We start from the raw sequence: 17,837 nt of genomic DNA on the forward strand, positions 1-17,837 counted from the left end.
TTCGCACCGAGAACGAAGACCAGAAATGATCTGCGATAAGCTTACTGGATAATTATATGAACTGTGGCTGAATCTGACGGTGTGATTTTCATTAAAATTCTTTCACTCGTAGGGGATGTTTCCCCCCTCTTTAAAAAATCAGGTAAATTTTCTCAGGCTCGTAGCCTTTGATGAGTAATACTAAACTTAATAAAATTTATATACTTAGAATCAGCATTATAAACCCATTCTTTTGATACATTTATTGGCATCAAAATTCCGTTTTTAGAAGTTTCGATTACTATTGAGCCGTATCGTTTGTTTTTTTTTATTTTTTTTTTTATTACGTATATGTTATTAAGTATAAGAGAGGGTTCTCCCCTTAGTCAATACCAAGCTCTTTACGTTAAAAGTTTAAAAAAAAATTAATTAACAAACCCCTGAATCACAAAGGCCGTTTAATTAGAATAAACAGCTCTTTTGAAATAACTAAAAAAAAACTGTACCGTAAAGAGCGAGGTATTGACTTGGGGGAGAACCCCCTCATATACATAATAATTTCTGTTCGTTTTAAGTTTTAATGTTGCTTCTCACTTTCAGTTGAAAAAACTTGTTTTTTTTTAACTTAATTTCTGATCGTTCTTTAAATAATGCTTGGAAATCCGGTGCCCCCTTCATAGATATGTCCCTTACCCCAAAGAAACATCCTCCACGAAAAGATTCTCCCGAGTAACCCCCTCCGCTCGCCCCCCCCCCCCCAGAAAAAAATCCTTCCTGAAAATGTCTGTATATTTCCTAATAACCAATACAATATGTAAGCAATGGGCAAAGTTCATAACTTGCAGCCCTTCCCCAGGGAACTGTGGGGGATTAAGTCATCCTAAAAGACATATTTATTAGATTTTCGACTATGCTGAACAAAATGAGCGTGGGAGGGGGCATAGTTGCCCTCCATTTTTTTTTTCACTTAAAAAGGGCACTAGAACTTTTAATTTCCGTTCCAATGAGCCCTCCTACGATATTCTAGGACCACTGGGTCAATACGATTACCCCTGAAAAAAAAAAAAACAAAAAAAACAACTAAACAAGCACCCGTGATCTTTCTTCTGGCAAAAAATGCAAAATTCCACATTTTTGTAGATAGGAGCTTGAAACCGCTACAGTAGGGTTCTCTGATACGCTGAATATGACGGTGTTATTTTCAATAAGGTTCTATAACTTCTTGGGGGTCTTTCCCCCTTTTTTCGAAAATCAGCCAAATTTTCTTAGGCGCATAACTTTTGATGGGTATAATTAAACTTGATGAATCTTATATATTTGAAATCAGAATTGAAATCTGATTCTTTTGATGTATCTATTGGTATCAAAATTCCGTTTTTTAGAGTTTTGGTTACCATTGATTCGGGTCGCTCCTTACTTACAGTTCGTTACCACGAACTGTTTGAAATTGCGTCGAAAATCAACTTAAAACTGTAGGTTACGTTATGTATTCTTACAGAGCAAACTTTGTCCGAGAAGTAGACTGTGTTAAGTAGACTCTAGCTCTAATTAGAATTTTACGTTGCATCACTTACTGTTACGTTAAGGGGAAGTAAATAGCAGCAACCAATGTAATTTCTGGAGTTATTGATCAATTTAAAATAAATTTCAAAAACTTCACTGGAAAGTATTTCACGCTTGGTCAAAGCTCGAATTTACAGCTCAATTCAGCGTTTTTAATTTTGAATAGTTTGTTTACGATTATTGTCATGGTTTTAGATGACGACTATGATTGGTCTAGGAATTTTTACGATAGCTTAGTGTAATGGCTAGGTTAAGGCATGAAAAGTTACACTACATATGGCAACTTAATCTCTTAGCAGAGAAAGTAACATAAGCTATGTGAACATCACTTAGTAGCCTTTTGTTCTCTCTTTACTGGCGCTCGAACTAGCCACATCGTTCCTCCTCAACTTGTCCAAAACCGAGCAGTTCGTGCTGTAATTTCTAGCCACTCTGATGTCAAATTCACTGCAGTCGATCCAGGATCGATTTGACATGGCTTCGATGTGGGGTGTTCTACAAATACATGCATTGGCCTCCATCTGAGGAACTATCAAAACGTGTTCCAAATAAAATAAAGGCTTTGCGATCAACTTGCCAAAGTACGGCTCGACAGAACTTCATTGTACAGGGCACACCACGCCAAGAATGCTTGGAGACACGTTTCGACAATCCGTCGCCATATGGAATGGCCCCCCAGTAGGGGTAATCCCGAAAAATCCTCCTCTTGGGGCGTTTAAGAGAGTGTATACTAAATATCTTAAAAGTATATAGCGCGGTAATTACCAGGACTAGCAGTATATAATCACTTGTGACGAAGCTGTGAAGCCTATATATATTACCTACTTACCTGCATTTGGAGAATCTTTGAATAATGTGTTTAACCACACTTAAGCACTGCTAAACCTGCTGTGAATTAAATTGATAAAAAAAAAAAAAAAAAAAAAAAAAAAAAAAAAACGAAAAAGAAGTTTTTCAAAGAAAAGTAAAGGCCATTTTAAACTTAAGATAAGCAGATACACATACCTGTCAAAATTCAAGCTTAAAACGAATAGAAACTGCTAATAAAGAATAAATGAAACCCAAAACGAACAAAAATTAAATAAACAATCAATGCAAACAAACATACAATAGATACTAATATAAATAAATAAATCTTAAAACGAGGGAAACTTAACTTGAATATGCAAATCAAGCTTGAAACAAACAACTCACTGTAAAAGTCTAATACCTTCTGCGTCATTGGCGCTTTACTGAAAACTATTTGTGTCTTGAACAGTCTTGGAAAGTATAAACAAAACAAATGAAAGATCCATCAGTTCAAGATTTTTTTCACTGTAATTTTATTTTCATTTTCAATGCTGTAAGTACTGAGAAAGAAAAAAAATGTGATATAATTCGTTTTCAGTGAAGCGCCAATGACGCAGTAGGCTTTAGGCTTATACAATTAAGGAAGGGGGCAGTATCCAAACTCATGTTTGTAGTGAAACTATTTTCTTCTTGAACAATCTTAGAAAGAACCAATAAATTAAACTGAATATTTGATGTATATACTAATTACTGAAAGCTCATCAGTTCAAGATTTTACTGCGATTTTAATTTTTTTTTTTCAATATTAAGTACAAAAAAAAATATTTGTAATATAATTCGTTTTCAGTTAAGCCAGCCAGCCGTGAGCGGGGCTGGCTGTGCACAACCTCCCCGTGGTGGCCCTGTTTTCACTAATCTTAGTGCACAACTAAACAATAATACATCAAAACCTTATTGCCTTTATGACCTTTAGTTTTCTATTGTCTAAAACTAAGTAACAGGAAAAAATAATTACAAACAACTAAAATAACTTTAAATAAGAGATAACCACTCACAAGCAGTAGGTTATATAGAGCTATCTTCCCATTTGCGCTGCAAATGTGAGGATGTTAAGGGGTCGTTAAGGGGTAGTTGCCATTGGATCTCTTTTGACTCTTAAAAAGTGAATTACAACTTTCAATTTCTAATGAAATGAATCTTCTCTGAAGTTTATACGAGCATCCCTTCCATAAGAACCATATATGGTCCCAGAGCATAACTTAGAACGACTGCCACAGGGCCCTGGGGGGTTGTATCGACGCCAGAATTTTCGTTATCTGACCTTATAACTATTTTTGAGAAAATAGCTATCTCAAAATTTTTATCTGATTCATTTGGGGAGGCTATGCATTTTTATATGCATTTTGGGTGTGTGGGGGCCTTTTACAACGCCTGCCCTTAGGCCCTAGGGGCTGTGTCGACACCGGAGTTTTTGTTATCTGACTTGAACTATTTTTTAACAAAATGTCTCTCTCATAGTTTTTATCTGATGCATTTGGGGAAAAGGGGCGGGGGGGGGGGGCTAGCTTCCCTCTGATCACTTTTGACTTAAAATTGAGCTAGTACTTTCAATTTCCAATCGAATGAGCCTTCTCTGAAGTTGTTTATACGAGCGCCCCTTCTATAAGAACCATATTTGCCACTAGGGCATAACTTACAACGCCTGATCCCGGGCCCTGGGCGGTTGTGTTGACATCAAAGTTTTGTCATCTGACTTTTGAACTATTTTTAACAAAATGGCTATGTCAAAATTTTTATCTGCTGCATTTGGGGAAAAAGGTCATGGGGGGGGGGGACCATATACGGTCCCAGAGCATAACTTAGAACGACTGCCCCCGGGCCCTGGGGGGTTGTGTCGACGCCAGAATTTTCGTTATCTGACCTTTTAACTATTTTTAAGAGAATAGCTATTTCAAAATTTTTATCTGATTCATTTGGGGAGGCTATGCATTTTTATATGCATTTTGGGCGTGGGGCCTTTTACAACGCCTGCCCTTAGGCCCTAGGGGCTGTGTCGACACCGGAGTTTTTGTTATCTGACTTGAACTATTTTTTAACAAAATGTCTCTCTCATAGTTTTTATCTGATGCATTTGGGGAAAAGGGGCGGGGGGGGGGGGCTAGCTTCCCTCTGATCACTTTTGACTTAAAATTGAGCTAGTACTTTCAATTTCCAATCGAATGAGCCTTCTCTGAAGTTTATACGAGCGCCCCTTCTATAAGAACCATATTTGCCCCTAGGGCATAACTTACAACGCCTGATCCCGGGCCCTGGGCGGTTGTGTTGACATCAAAGTTTTGTCATCTGACTTTTGAACTATTTTTCACAAAATGGCTATGTCAAAATTTTTATCTGCTGCATTTGGGGAAAAAGGTCAGGGGGGGGGGGGAGTTACCCTCCGATCTCTTCTGACTCTGAAAAAAGGAAAAGGTGAACTAGAATTTTTAATTTCCAATCAAATGAGCCCTCTCTGAAGTTTATACAAGCATCCCTTCTATAAGAACCATAGTTACCCCCAGGGCATAACTTACAATGCCTGGCCCCTGGGCCCTGGGGGGTTGTGTCGACCCCAGAGTTTTTGTTATATGATCTTTGAACTATTTTTAACAAAATAGTAACCTCAAAATTTTTATCGGATGTATTTGGAGAAAAAAGGACATGGGGGGGGGTGCTAGTTGCCCTCCGATCACTTTTGACTCTTAAAAAAGGCAATAGAACTCTCGATTTCCAATCGAATGAACCCCCCTTGAAGTTTATACAACGACCCCTTCCATATAAAGTACCTCTGGAAAAAATAAATAAAATAATAAATAAATAATAAAACATAGGAGCCGAATCGGCTTTACTATAGCGTTGCCCCTGAAACACAAAAAAGCGACGCAAAAAAAAGCAGGATTAGGAGCAGTAAAGTCTTGACTAGACTACGGAAAATAAAAGACTAACTTATAGGGATCTCAATAGTATTTTAACACGAAATCAAATAATTTTAATTCTCTAAAAAATTTGAGCAAGCTTTGCTTTCAGCAAAGCGTGTGTTTTTCGGAACTGTAGAAATATAGCGATATTTCACGACAAAGTTTATTTGAAACAGTTTTTGACAATGTTTCACAACCTGTGAAGCTGTATTTAAGTCACAACTTTGCTCTTTACTTTCAATAGAAAGACCTTTTTTAAAAATTAACTTTTGTTCTTTTTTATTCGTAAAATATACACAATCGACCTTACAAAAAGATCTTAGCCCAACTTAGCCGAAGAAAATATGCAAGTCAACACCAGTTTTGTTAAAATGGGATACAGAATTTACTTTCACTTCAAAAAACCAGTTATTTTATCATAGGCAGCGCAATAGCGATGCCTAAGTAAAGAGCGATGTTGGGACAATGTATTATTTATTTTTGGTTTTTGGCCTTAGACCAGGGCACTTTGTCTCGAAAGAGTTGTAGAAACTTCGAAAAGGGCTCATTCGATTGGAAATTGGAGTGGCTTGTGTCCTTTTTAATGGTCAGAAGTGATTGGAAGGCAACTAACCCCCCTTCCACGCCCACCACTTCCCCAAACACACCCAATCAAAATTTTTATATAGCCATTTTGTTCAACGTAGTTACAAGTCTTAGAAATTAGGTCTTTGAGGATAACCCCCTCAGAGCCCTCGGGGCAAGGGTTGTAAGTTATACCCTGGGGACATATAAGGTTTTTATAGATAGTGATGATGTAGAAACTTCAAAAATGGCTCATTCGATTGGAAATTAGAAGGGCCTCTGTCCTTCTTTATAGTTTAAAGTGAATTGTGGATAACTAATACCCCTGTCACATTCACCATTTCCCCAAACACATCCAATCAAAATTTTGAGATAGCCATTTTGTTCAACGTAGTTAAAATCTGTAAATTATGCTTTTGTGGATGACACTCCCCCCACAGCCATCAGGGCAAGGGTTGTAAGTTACACCCTGGGGGCATATAATTTTTTTTTATAGAAAGTGTTGTCGTAGAAGCTTCAAAAAGGTATCATTCGACTGGAAATTGAAACAGCTAGTACCCTTTTTAATAGTCGAAAGTGATTGGATGGTAAGTAACCCGCGTCTCACGTCCACCATTTCCCCAAACATATCCAATCAAAATTTCGAGATAGCAATTTTCTTCAACGTAGTTGAAAGTTCTGGAAATTTGGTCTTTGAGGATGACACCCCCCCTAGCCCTCAGGGCACCGGGTTTATGTTATACCGTGGGGGCATAAAAGGTTTTTATTGAAAGCTTAATCGTAGAAACTTCAAAAGGGCTCATTCGGTTGGAAATTGAAAGGGCTAGTGCCTTTTTTAAAAGTTGAAATGTCCCTCTCACGCCCACCATTTCTCCGAACACATCCCCCTCACAGCCCAGGGCAAGGGGTGTAATTTAAGCCCTGGGGGCATATAAGGTGTTTATAGAAAGCGTTGTCATAGAAACTCCAAAAGAGCTCATTCGATTGGAAATTGAAAGGGCTAGTGTCCTTTTTAATAGTCGAAAGTGATTGGAATGATTGAGATTTTATACTAGATATTGCTTAGGATACAACGTATTATAATTTTTTTTCTTTTTTTTTTGTTTAGACCAGGGCGCCTCGTATCGAAGTTGTTAGGAACTTCGAAAAGGGCTTATTCGATTGAAAATAGAAAGGGCTAATGCCCTTTTTAATAGTCGAAAGTAATTGGAGGGCTAATAGTCCCCCTCCCACGCCCACCCTTCTACTTGCCCATCATGTTTAAAAACTAAATGTTGCCTTAACATTAAATCAAAATGAACTGTGTTAATACAAATTCCCAATAATGCATCTCAGCAGTAGCCCAAGAACGATTGAGAGTATTATGTTCAAACTTTCGGGGCTACTTCTGCACTTAAAATTTAACCAAATCAAATTAGAGTAAGTGTATCCAAACTATCAAAGAAAATTAAACAGATTTGTTTTGCGAATGATATCAAGATTTCTATTTCAGGTCAACTACAGGAGGTATGAAACTAAATTAGAAACTACTAATCTTGTCCAGATTTGTAAAAGGATGTATGATGTTAAAAATTGTTGAGAATTTTTCTCCAGCCTATAAATAACAGGCTAAACTACAAACCCTTAAAAAAACGAAAAGATTTAAAGAATTATTTTCTTTTTCCCTGAAAAATACTATGTCAATATAAAACGAACAGAAATTAATTAAAAACTTTTTCCACAAAATAAATTTTTCAAAGAAAAGTAAAAAACTTCATTAAACCGAAAATGAGCAAAAATAAAATCAAATAATCTACCACGCGTGAAACTACGACAAATCAGCATCGATAAATAAATGTAACTCAAAACGACCAGAAATTATAATAAATAACCGAGTCAAACTCAAAAGGAGCAGAAATTAACATGAGTAGAGCTCAAAACCTCTATGCCTTCCCAAGACCAGAACATAATTTGCATTTTACTGAAAAAATACAAATGAACTTGCATTGTCAGTTTAACATACATATACTGATATTTAGTAATCAAAAAGTTAATATTATTTTATTTATTAAAGTTATAAAAGTAAAAACATTTATATCTACATACATAAATTTGAGCGCCATAGATGCTAAATTGGGTATGAAATTAACTATTTTGTTGCGAAGTAATCTTATTACTTCCTTTTACTACTGCAATTCTCCTAGGTCTTGTATTTAATCTAGCCCCCTGTGGTTTTGTGAAACTTCACTACAATTATTAGCTACTTGTTCCTCTCGAGGGACTGAAAAATGCCTTTTTGGGGATATTTTCATTGAAAAATTATTTAAAAAAAATACAAGAAAGTCGCTATCCCCCTTAGATACTGATATAGCATATCCCAGAAAAATATATTTTTTTTTAATTGACGTCACTCCCTGATGCTACTTTTTAAATACTCTTTTCTAATTCGAGGAAACACGGAGACTTATCAAACATGAGCCATCTATGGCTCCGATGCCATCTATGTAGCACTGATGCCACCAATAACGAGCTCCCTGAGTTATGTAACAGATGTAGTTTTCTCTAAAAAGGAGAGTAGCTAAAGCTTCCCACACGAACTAATTAGGGAATTTTTAGTTCAATTCTTTAAAACTCACCTTTGACCATTATACTCTTGATTTTTGACAGGGTTGTCGTATACTGTACTTTATTTTGAGATGTAAATGGAATCTATCAATATACTGAAGACAAGATGCTCTCTTCCTTTGTAGAGAGGAGACTATAGAGCACATCAACTGGAAGATGACTTCACTTGACAACGTTGCTTTTACTTTAAGCAGAATTTAAATGCACTATAATATATTCCAGAATTTGAATTTTCCTTCGTTGGCTTAAAACTGACACCCGTGAAAACATAGTGTATATGAAGACTACTAGCAAAACATGAAACAAAAGGAGCATTGTCATACCTGTGTCACAAATACCCAGGATGTGATAAAAAGCGGGGGAAAGGGGTGGGGTGCCTTAGATCAAGCGTGAATACAGGTCCAACCCTAGGGGAGAGAAGGATAAAGAGATTTTATGAACGGGCTACTTGCCCTGCATATGCTTTGCAAGACTACTTGAAAAGCACATGTCGAAACAGCGTTAGCATACCATGTCTTCTTGATGACACGCCAGAGAGCTGAACAATGAAGTGATCACTTACTACTGAAATAAAATTGCGTGAAATTCACAAGTTAAACACTTCTTAAAAGTTTCTTAAAAAGCGGCGCTGGAATTTTTTACCAAAGGCAGAAATGGAGGCAGAATTTTTGTTAAGTAAAGTGGTCATTGAAAACATGAACAGTGCTACCATATGTTCAGCATATGCCAAAATGGGGTTGAAATATCTTGTCTTCTTGATGACACACCAGAGGGCAGAACAATGAAGACAGCACTTTAAAGCATAATATATTATTCTTTAAGTGAGATTAGTATTTAGAACAATTTATCTTAAACAGTGTTGCCAAATTGTTTACGAAGTATGCAAACGGAGGCAGAAATTCTTTTAAGCCAAGTTGTCATTTAAAATATGCCAATGATATTGAATCAGGATAGGGCTGATTTTAGTTTAATATATGCTGTGGGAGTATGCCTCTGGCATTGAACTGCCTTAAATAAGTCTTCTTGCTCAGATAAAATCTGAATCACGAAATGAGGCTGCATTTGAAGTTCCAATAAAATTTGGAAACAGCACCCAGTACTAGGAGAGCATCGAGCAATGAAAATGGAACATCAGTCAAGGGTAGTTACCAGGATCTTACCTAGATGGTGTTTGCTTCGCTTGAATGTTTTTCTTTCTGTCATATGGTTTCTCATCTCGACGACGATCTCCGAATTCCTGTTTTAGAAGAAAAGAATGAAAGTTTGAAAGAAAAAAAGGACTTCTATTTGGAATCACAGATGCAGTTTTAATATTTGGCATACTAACGCGGACTGAGAGACCATAGCAAATGGACTCTGGGGAAAATTTGTAAATTTCAACTAAATTAACAGGACAAAATAATGAAAACGACAGGTCGCAACGCTGAAAATCAGAATGATGAGGCAAATAAAGTGCAAAAGAGCAAAGGAAAAATGGATACGTGGAAATTAAAGAACGGAATCTCCAAGTATCTGTTTTAGAGGAACAGAATGAGTTTCAAAGAATATTTTGGTATTTTTCGATTTTTATATGTGGCATACTAACAGGGTCTGAGACACCATAGCAAATGAACTTTGGGGAAAAATTGTAAATTTCACCTAAAGGAATAGGACAAAATAATGAAAACGATGCGCAGCACCGCTGGAAACCAGAATGATGAAAGCAAATTAGGTGCACATGAGAAAATGAAAACGGATACGTGGGAATAAAAATTGGCAAAGGCGTATAAATGTCTTACAGCGAAAAGGAACAAAGATAATGTTAGTTCTATTTTAGCTTTGGAATACACAGCTAATTGCGAAAAAGGTGGAACGACAGTGGAAATCAGGGCCATAAATGCGAATTAATGTAAAAAAAAAAAAACAAATGAGTGGAAATAAAAAAATTGTCAAAAGTCTGCAAATGTATTAAAATGTGTAATAAAATATTGGAAGGGTACACGGAAAATATTGTATTTCGTTTTTTAGCTTTTGAGTATATGATAGGATACATGGAAATAAAAAAAATGAAAAAGTGTATAAATATATGACGGGAACACCAAAGACCTCATTGATAGTAGCCCGTTTTAGCTTCGGGATATATGGTTTGAACTTTTGGACGCGAATAGTCCAAAAGTAACCTACACTACAAAGGAGTAATTAACATAAGAGCACAACTAATTAAAGTGAGGAGAAATGGGTGAAGGAAATCTATAAAGTAATAGCAAAGTTAAGCAACTCTTTATTCTCCTTTGTCTTTTTGCAAATTTGCACCTTTTTTCTTCAGTTTTTTACTTTTACAAGTAGACGATTTAACAAGTAAGACACAAGAAGCAATGGTCAAAACGAGATGTTTTCAACACTTTTCATGGCCTACACCCCTTTGAATCATATCACATCCAACAACACCCCCTTCGATTAGACAGCAGAATTTTGCAGAATTATTACTTATTATGCGTAAAATATTAGGAACACAATCACCCAAACAATGATTTTCCAAATCCTCCTGAAGCGGAATCCATACTTTAGATCTAAGCCCGTGACTAAAGGAAAATTTTGAAGGCATTTGCCAACAAATGCCCAGCACGCTCCTTGTTGGGAGTATATAAAAGAAGTATGAATTAGAGTTTATTGTAGAATTCACACAAATTGAACTCCATTTATGCGGACTGTTTCATTACATAGAAAAGGAGAAAGTAAATTATACATCGACTTCTTTTAAAAATTAAATTCATAAAAGCTTTTTTTTTAAAATGCAATGAATTCAAAAGAATGCTGAGGGTCTAGCAATGAAAGGATGAACTACTCAAGAAGGATAAAATTTAGAGGAACGACTGAGAAAATACTAAAAACTACCTTTCTTGTCATCTTTTGTCCAGGCCCACGGGCTTCATCCCTGCGATAGCGCGGTTCATCACGTCTTCCTCTTACTGGCCCTCCAAAAAGTGATGTATTCTGAAATTAGTAGGTGAATAAGACTAAGGGTTTTTTCTGAGTACATACTTGGGGTATTATTTGGGGAAGGGCGATATACCCCCCTAGATATTGAAGAACATATTTTTGATATCTATGATCTCGTGAGTTGGCACCACAGGTACATGCAAGTCTTTACGCAAACAAATTTTTACAAACCTGAGTGCATTGATTGGGAAGGGGGGGGGACCTCTTCGAAAAAAGCACAGACATAAGCCTCTACAAATCTCACTAAGAACGTTAAGGACTGGAGTGTCTGGTTGACTAAAAAAAAGGTTCTAGCAAATTTGAAGAAGAAAGGATTATTTTGGCAGAAACCTCGACTTATGACAACAGTCACGAGAGTGAGGATTCCAAGTCAGAAGAAATATTTTAAGTAAATTTGCGCTCATTCTTTCTGCCAGAATCATGCTAAGATGATACAAACAGACAAACATATAATACTTTTATTTTAGAAAGGAATATAAGCTATTCCAAATATTAAGAAAATATAATTGATTTAGAAATGAGAAGAACGAGTGGAAACAGTCAATACATTAGATTTTGAAGAAGAAGCACTCTCATTTCCTCCCATTTCATACGGGCAAGATCCAGAATAACAGAAAATCCTGAGCCAGCATTTTGGAAATAACTGAAAAGGTATTTTTTACAGCATTTAACAATTTGTCTTACCCATATTACAACACACTGAGCATTTGCTCATCTTCTATGGAAAGCGGAATTGACAAAAATGACAAACTGTTTGCTGAAGTCTTTGCCCATACCCCCACAAACAGCAGGGGATTATAGCCACGACATGGAAAAAGGTTGGCTGCCCTTGGTTTCTACTTTACTTTGTTTAAAGAGAAAAGTATATAATACTTTATTCTGCTTACAAATTGAAACAAAGATTGTTGACTGATACCTTCATTTTCAACAATTAACAAAAATAATCAAAAATAAAATAAGAATAGCGACTATAAGGCCAAATGACCTGTGAACCGTGTCTTAATAAAATTAATTACAATGACTATGCTTCCTGCAAGCATTTTAAGAAGCAATGTATACAGAGAGCAAGTTTAAGTTTTGGCAAATTTCCAGATGTTGCAATTTTGGTCATACCCTTTAGGGCCGTGATTCTCAACGTGGGGCTTGGCAATATTTTGGTGGGTCAAGGGCAGGACGTAAACATGGGCTGACTACTTTAGAGCCAATATTAAAAAAAAAAAAAAAAATATGAATGATGTCACATTCATATGCATTTAAAAAGTAAAAAAATACATGATAGTATTGTAATAATGTCATGCAATTTTTTTCGTTAGCATGAAATATGCCAAAAGGACCACAAAAAAACAAAAACAAGTTAATGGCGTTTTAAGCTTCCTTCAGGTGAGGCATGGCCTAAAATCGGCTGAAAGCCACCATTCTAGAGTCAAATGAGAAGCAGGTCATCCATGAATGGGTTAGAAAATTCATATAAAGCAAATACATAAAAAAGGAGCCCTTTTATTCTTGAAGAATGACAAAACATTAAAAAAATTTATTTCATTGCTCATGTTTTTTTTGTTCTTGTGTTGCCATATGTGCTTGATTACGGGAAACTTTTTGCTGATTATTTTAGAATGAGTTTTTTTTAACTCAAATTATCAAAAGAGGAAAAGAAAAAGATTTAAAACTTACGTCATTTTTGGTGTAGATATTTATTTTTGAGCAGTGTCCTTGCAAATAAATACACAGGCCATTAAGGTTATTTTTTTCTTAGTGAGAATATGTAAAGGCTATACTAGTTCTAAAGGCTTAGTAGGGCTTTAGATATCTATAATATGTAAAGGCTTTAGATATCTAATATCTAAAGGCTATAATATGTAAAGGCTTAGTGAGAAAATGTAAAGGCTATACTAGTTCTAAAGGCTATAATATGTAAAGGCTTAGTAGGGCTTTAGATATCTATAATATGTAAAGGCTTTAGATATCTAATATCTAGAGGCTATAATATGTAAAGGCTTAGTGAGAAAATGTAAAGGCTATACTAGTTCTATAGGCTATAATATGTAAAGGCTTAGTAGGGCTTTAGATATCTATAATATGTAAAGGCTTTAGATATCTAATATCTAAAGGCTATAATATGTAAAGGCTTAGTGAGAAAATGTAAAGGTTATACTAGTTCAGATCATTTTTATAAAGGCTTGTCGATTATTCAAATGATCCAAAAATTCGAAGGACACAACTACCATAACACTGAGAGGGGGGGGGGGGGGGAAGGAGATAGGCTGTGAGTCAATTTATATCTTACAAAACCTTGATATTTTAAAGATTTTCCTTTAGTTCCTTATATTTATCACATGTTTCACTTGTTTGTAGCATTTCTTTAAATGTTATAAGTTTTTTTGATATTTATAAAAATGTTTGTAGCATTTTTTTTCTGAGAAATCAGTGTTGGGCAGTTTATTTAAGATTTTTTTTAATATTTGCCAATTACTTTGAATGCATTTGACTGGACAATAATATTATTCAAAGCAAATACAAATAAACACAAGCTTCGAATAGATAGAGTGGAAGTGTGTTAGCCTCAGGAGGTCTGGTGCTGCAGTTTAAAAAAAAATGTATTTTTGATAAATGAGTCCAAACTCTAAAATTTAAGTAACACATTGAAAAAGAAACAATACAAAAACTATTATACTTACCATAAGTGGCTGGGCCATCAAAGGAGCCGGGGTTGGCAGTACTGGTTGTTGCTGACTCTGAACAAGGGCATTAATCAGAGTATTGGCCAATGCCAACTTGGCTTCAGATTCCATTTGATGTACCATGTTGGGTTGAGGTCGAAGAAATTGCTGCTCAGGCTCTCCAAGCAATCCTCTTCCCCTTAGTGGCTCTTCTCTTCTTGGAGGATATCTCTCAGTTTCCTGTCTATGATAAGGATCTTCATCATAAAGGGACTTTCTAGGGCGGTCCCCTCTCTCTCTGAAGCCTCCATATTGACCTGCACTTCCATAGGGATCAGATCGGCGGTCAAAAGTTTCTTGCCTCCTCATCTCATTTTCTTGAAGAAGACTTACTCTTCCTGAATTTGCATTAAAAGAACGAATGTCATCATAATTGGTTGGCATTAGACTCTGACGGCTTTGATATTCATTTCCTCTGAGGCCACTGGAAATTCCTGTATCTTGATATCTACTGGACTGTTTGTAACGATCATCTACACTCCACCTTCTCCTTTCATCACCATAAGCATTATCATTTCGATTATACATATTCAAACTGAAACGAAATAAGATATATTTAGATCTGTTCAAACAATCTATTTATTAGATCTATTTATTGTCATTTTTTATAGCAAAAAAAAAAAAAAAAAAAAGGAAGCCACAGGATTGCCTTATTTCAAAATAATTAGAAAAGATGGTGGCTACATTTCTGATAACAAAACAAAAACTTAACAATCAACAAAAAAGATAATATGTAGCATTACAACCATAGATGTTATGGTCCCATAAGCTTATCAAAAAAAAAAAAAAAAAAAAAAAAAAACAGTTTTTTCAACTGAAAGTGAGGAGCAACATTAAAACTTAAAACGAACAGAAATTATTCCTAAAAATAACCTTCATTTGCATTAAAAATAACCTTTACCTCCACCTGTAAATACATCCAAATCAGGGTATATATTTACACATCAGGGGTGTGCTGTAAAGTTGTGATGTGATGTAAATGAAGGTTATATTTAGATTCAAAATTATGAAGTACTTCTGAATGAATTGTATATATTAGAATTTCAAATAGCAAAAAACTATTAACAGAGTATGTACTCCCACCCCCACCCCCTAATTATTATTATTTCTAACCCACACTGTACAAAGGTACAATACGTGGAGTACCAGGAGGAAAAAAACATAAAATGCAACACAAATCAATATAGAAATCAAAGATTACCAGTTACAAAGTAACACATAAAAATTTAAAAGAAACTAAAATAAAAGAGAAATAACATGAAAGGAGAGGGAAAAGAAGAAGAGAGAAAAAAACTGACAACTTGCAGAGTCTAATAAGCAGTAATATGCAGAAATATTGATACAGGCTGTCATTATTATTATCATTATTTGATTTTTACTCGCTCTTTACAATACCAAAAAATTTAGAATGACGAAACTGAGAAAAACAACTAAACAAATAAAAGAAAAATAACTTACAACTGAAAAAATCTGATAAGGTGATGGTGTGGAGAAAAAGATACAAGCAATATTTGAAAGTTTTCTGTGTAGTGCTTCCAGTTTTTCAGTAATATTAGGAACAAGAAATTTATTAATAATTACCTGGTTTTTGGTCCAAGGTGGAAGAAACAACAAAAATTTACAGAATCTAAAATAATTAATCTGGATTCTTTTTAACTCATTTTTCTTCAAAAGGAGAAAAATTCCAGAAGCAAAAAGAATTGAATGGTCACAAAAAGTTGAGTAGAGCTTGGCAGCGCGAGTTTGCAAATATATACCCAGAGTTGCATTCTGAGTCTAAATATAACCTTCATTTGCGGCACAAATGAACTTTACCTTCACCTCATGATGTGCAAATATATACCCTGATTTGGATATATTTAGGGGTGGGGGTTAATTTCATTTGTGATGCAAATGAAGGTTATATTTAGACTCAGAATGCAACTCTGTGTATATACTTGCACATCGGGGGGGGGGGATATATACTCTGTTAATAGTTTCTTGCTATTTGGAATTCTTTATTTTTGTATCATAAGGTTTTTTTATAAGTTTCTTGTTGGTTTGTTGTTTAGATATTTAAGAGTTGCAATATTTCATAGGGTTAATGTTTTATTATGTATAGTATGACCAATAGACTGTCAGATATGGAAAGTCTGTTATTATCTACCTCCATTGCTAATGATGGCCTAAGTGAAGGAAATAATACACAAGCTATGAAAGCAAGTAATTATGTGGATAAACAGTTGCTGAAAAATTGGTCAGTTAAAGATGATATTGTTTTTTCATTTTGAAATTGTCAAGGCCTTAGGACTGTGTATCATACCCTGTGTAGCATTTTGAGTGATTTACAAGAATCACCATTAGTAATAGTACTTAGTGTGACATTTGTCTCAAATAGGAATAATTATTCAATTTAGGATTTCCAATTTCAAGGATACATTAGTGAAAGAAAAGAATGGCAGGTTATGGAGCAAAGAGGTTTGGCATTGTTGATAAAAGAAGGAGTTTCATATTGGGTGAGGGAAGATCTCTGGCTGTGGCTTGAGGGAAGGTTAGAGACTCTTTTCATTGACATTGATGGTAATTATGGTAAAGATAAAGCTGTTGGTTTAATATATAAAACACCATCATATAATGATGATGTTTTTATTAGGGAGATGGGGACTTTAGTGGAAAATTTTAATAGTGAACCTAATAATAAAGTACTAATGGGAGATTTTGATATTGACCTCCATAAAAGTTCAAATTATCTAGATTTTCTCAATTGAATGATTTCTTCTTGTACTGTTCTATTAACTGGACTCACTTTATATCTCAAACTCAAGATGCCTTGAAAAACCCATTTTTCAATGGGATGATACAAGACATTGCTGTAGAGAAATACAATGTATAGCGTAGTTTTAATTGCATATTCGATATTTAAAGTGTTTTCTTTTTTTTTGGGGGGGGGGGGAAGGTACCGAGGTTAGGTTACATATTTAATATATGCTATGCTTCCCCCCCTAATATACAAATATATAGCCCAAATTTGTTTCTAAACTATTATATAGTCATCCTATTTTATTTCATTTCATTAGCATTAACCAAACTAGCACTATATAATAGAGTCAGGTTAATAGAACAGTACCTTTCTTCTTTTCTATATCCAATGATAACTATCCCTACATGAAATACTGGGAAATATGCAATGCTAATTAACAATATATTTGTGGATGGCAATCTTCCCAAATGTTCATATGCTGATGTTTTAATTATGGATAGAATGGACCACTTTTTTCTCATGAGTAAATTAAGGAATTCCCATGGAATGTAACTAAGAATGACCATTTAAATAAAAAATTCTTCTGTGATTTAAGAGAAAATAATAAAAAAAAAAATTGAGATAGAAATGGGTGATGTAGATTTTTCTCCAGTATTTGAAGAAGATGACCTATCAGCTGCATGATATTTTTATTGGAACCCTTACAAATATATTAAATAAGACGTGTCCTCTTAGAAGACCTAAGAAGGCTAGGGCTAAATTCCCTAGAAAACCATGGATTACTCAGGCTATTCTAAATTCTATAAACCGAAAAAATGAACTTTATAAAGCATATTTAGCTGAACAATCTACTATTAATTTTCAACTATTTAAACCCTATAGGAATATCTTAAATGAATTAAAAGAAAAAGCTGAAAAAACGTTTTTGAAAAATGAATTTCAAAAACG

General features: G+C 34.9%; 1 protein-coding gene across 1 annotated transcript in view; it reads right to left on the minus strand.

Annotated features, from left to right (window-relative positions):
• The window catches only part of LOC148941148 (uncharacterized), a 45,284-nt gene extending 30,593 nt beyond the window's left edge, over positions 1-14,691 (minus strand). Inside the window, exons 1-3 of the mRNA XM_089103792.1 lie at positions 14,108-14,691; positions 11,328-11,426; positions 9,614-9,690 (exon numbers count right to left, since the gene is read on the minus strand). Coding sequence (XP_088959918.1) covers positions 9,614-9,690; positions 11,328-11,426; positions 14,108-14,677 — 746 coding nt within the window. The 5' untranslated portion in view covers positions 14,678-14,691. The remainder of the gene's footprint in view (positions 1-9,613; positions 9,691-11,327; positions 11,427-14,107) is intronic.
• Positions 14,692-17,837: the final 3,146 nt, after the last annotated feature.

Source organism: Artemia sp. Qi Xiang Cuo, chromosome 18 (assembly GCF_049724085.1).
Source record: "Artemia sp. Qi Xiang Cuo chromosome 18, ASM4972408v1, whole genome shotgun sequence".
NCBI classification, from domain to species: Eukaryota; Metazoa; Arthropoda; class Branchiopoda; order Anostraca; family Artemiidae; genus Artemia; species Artemia sp. Qi Xiang Cuo.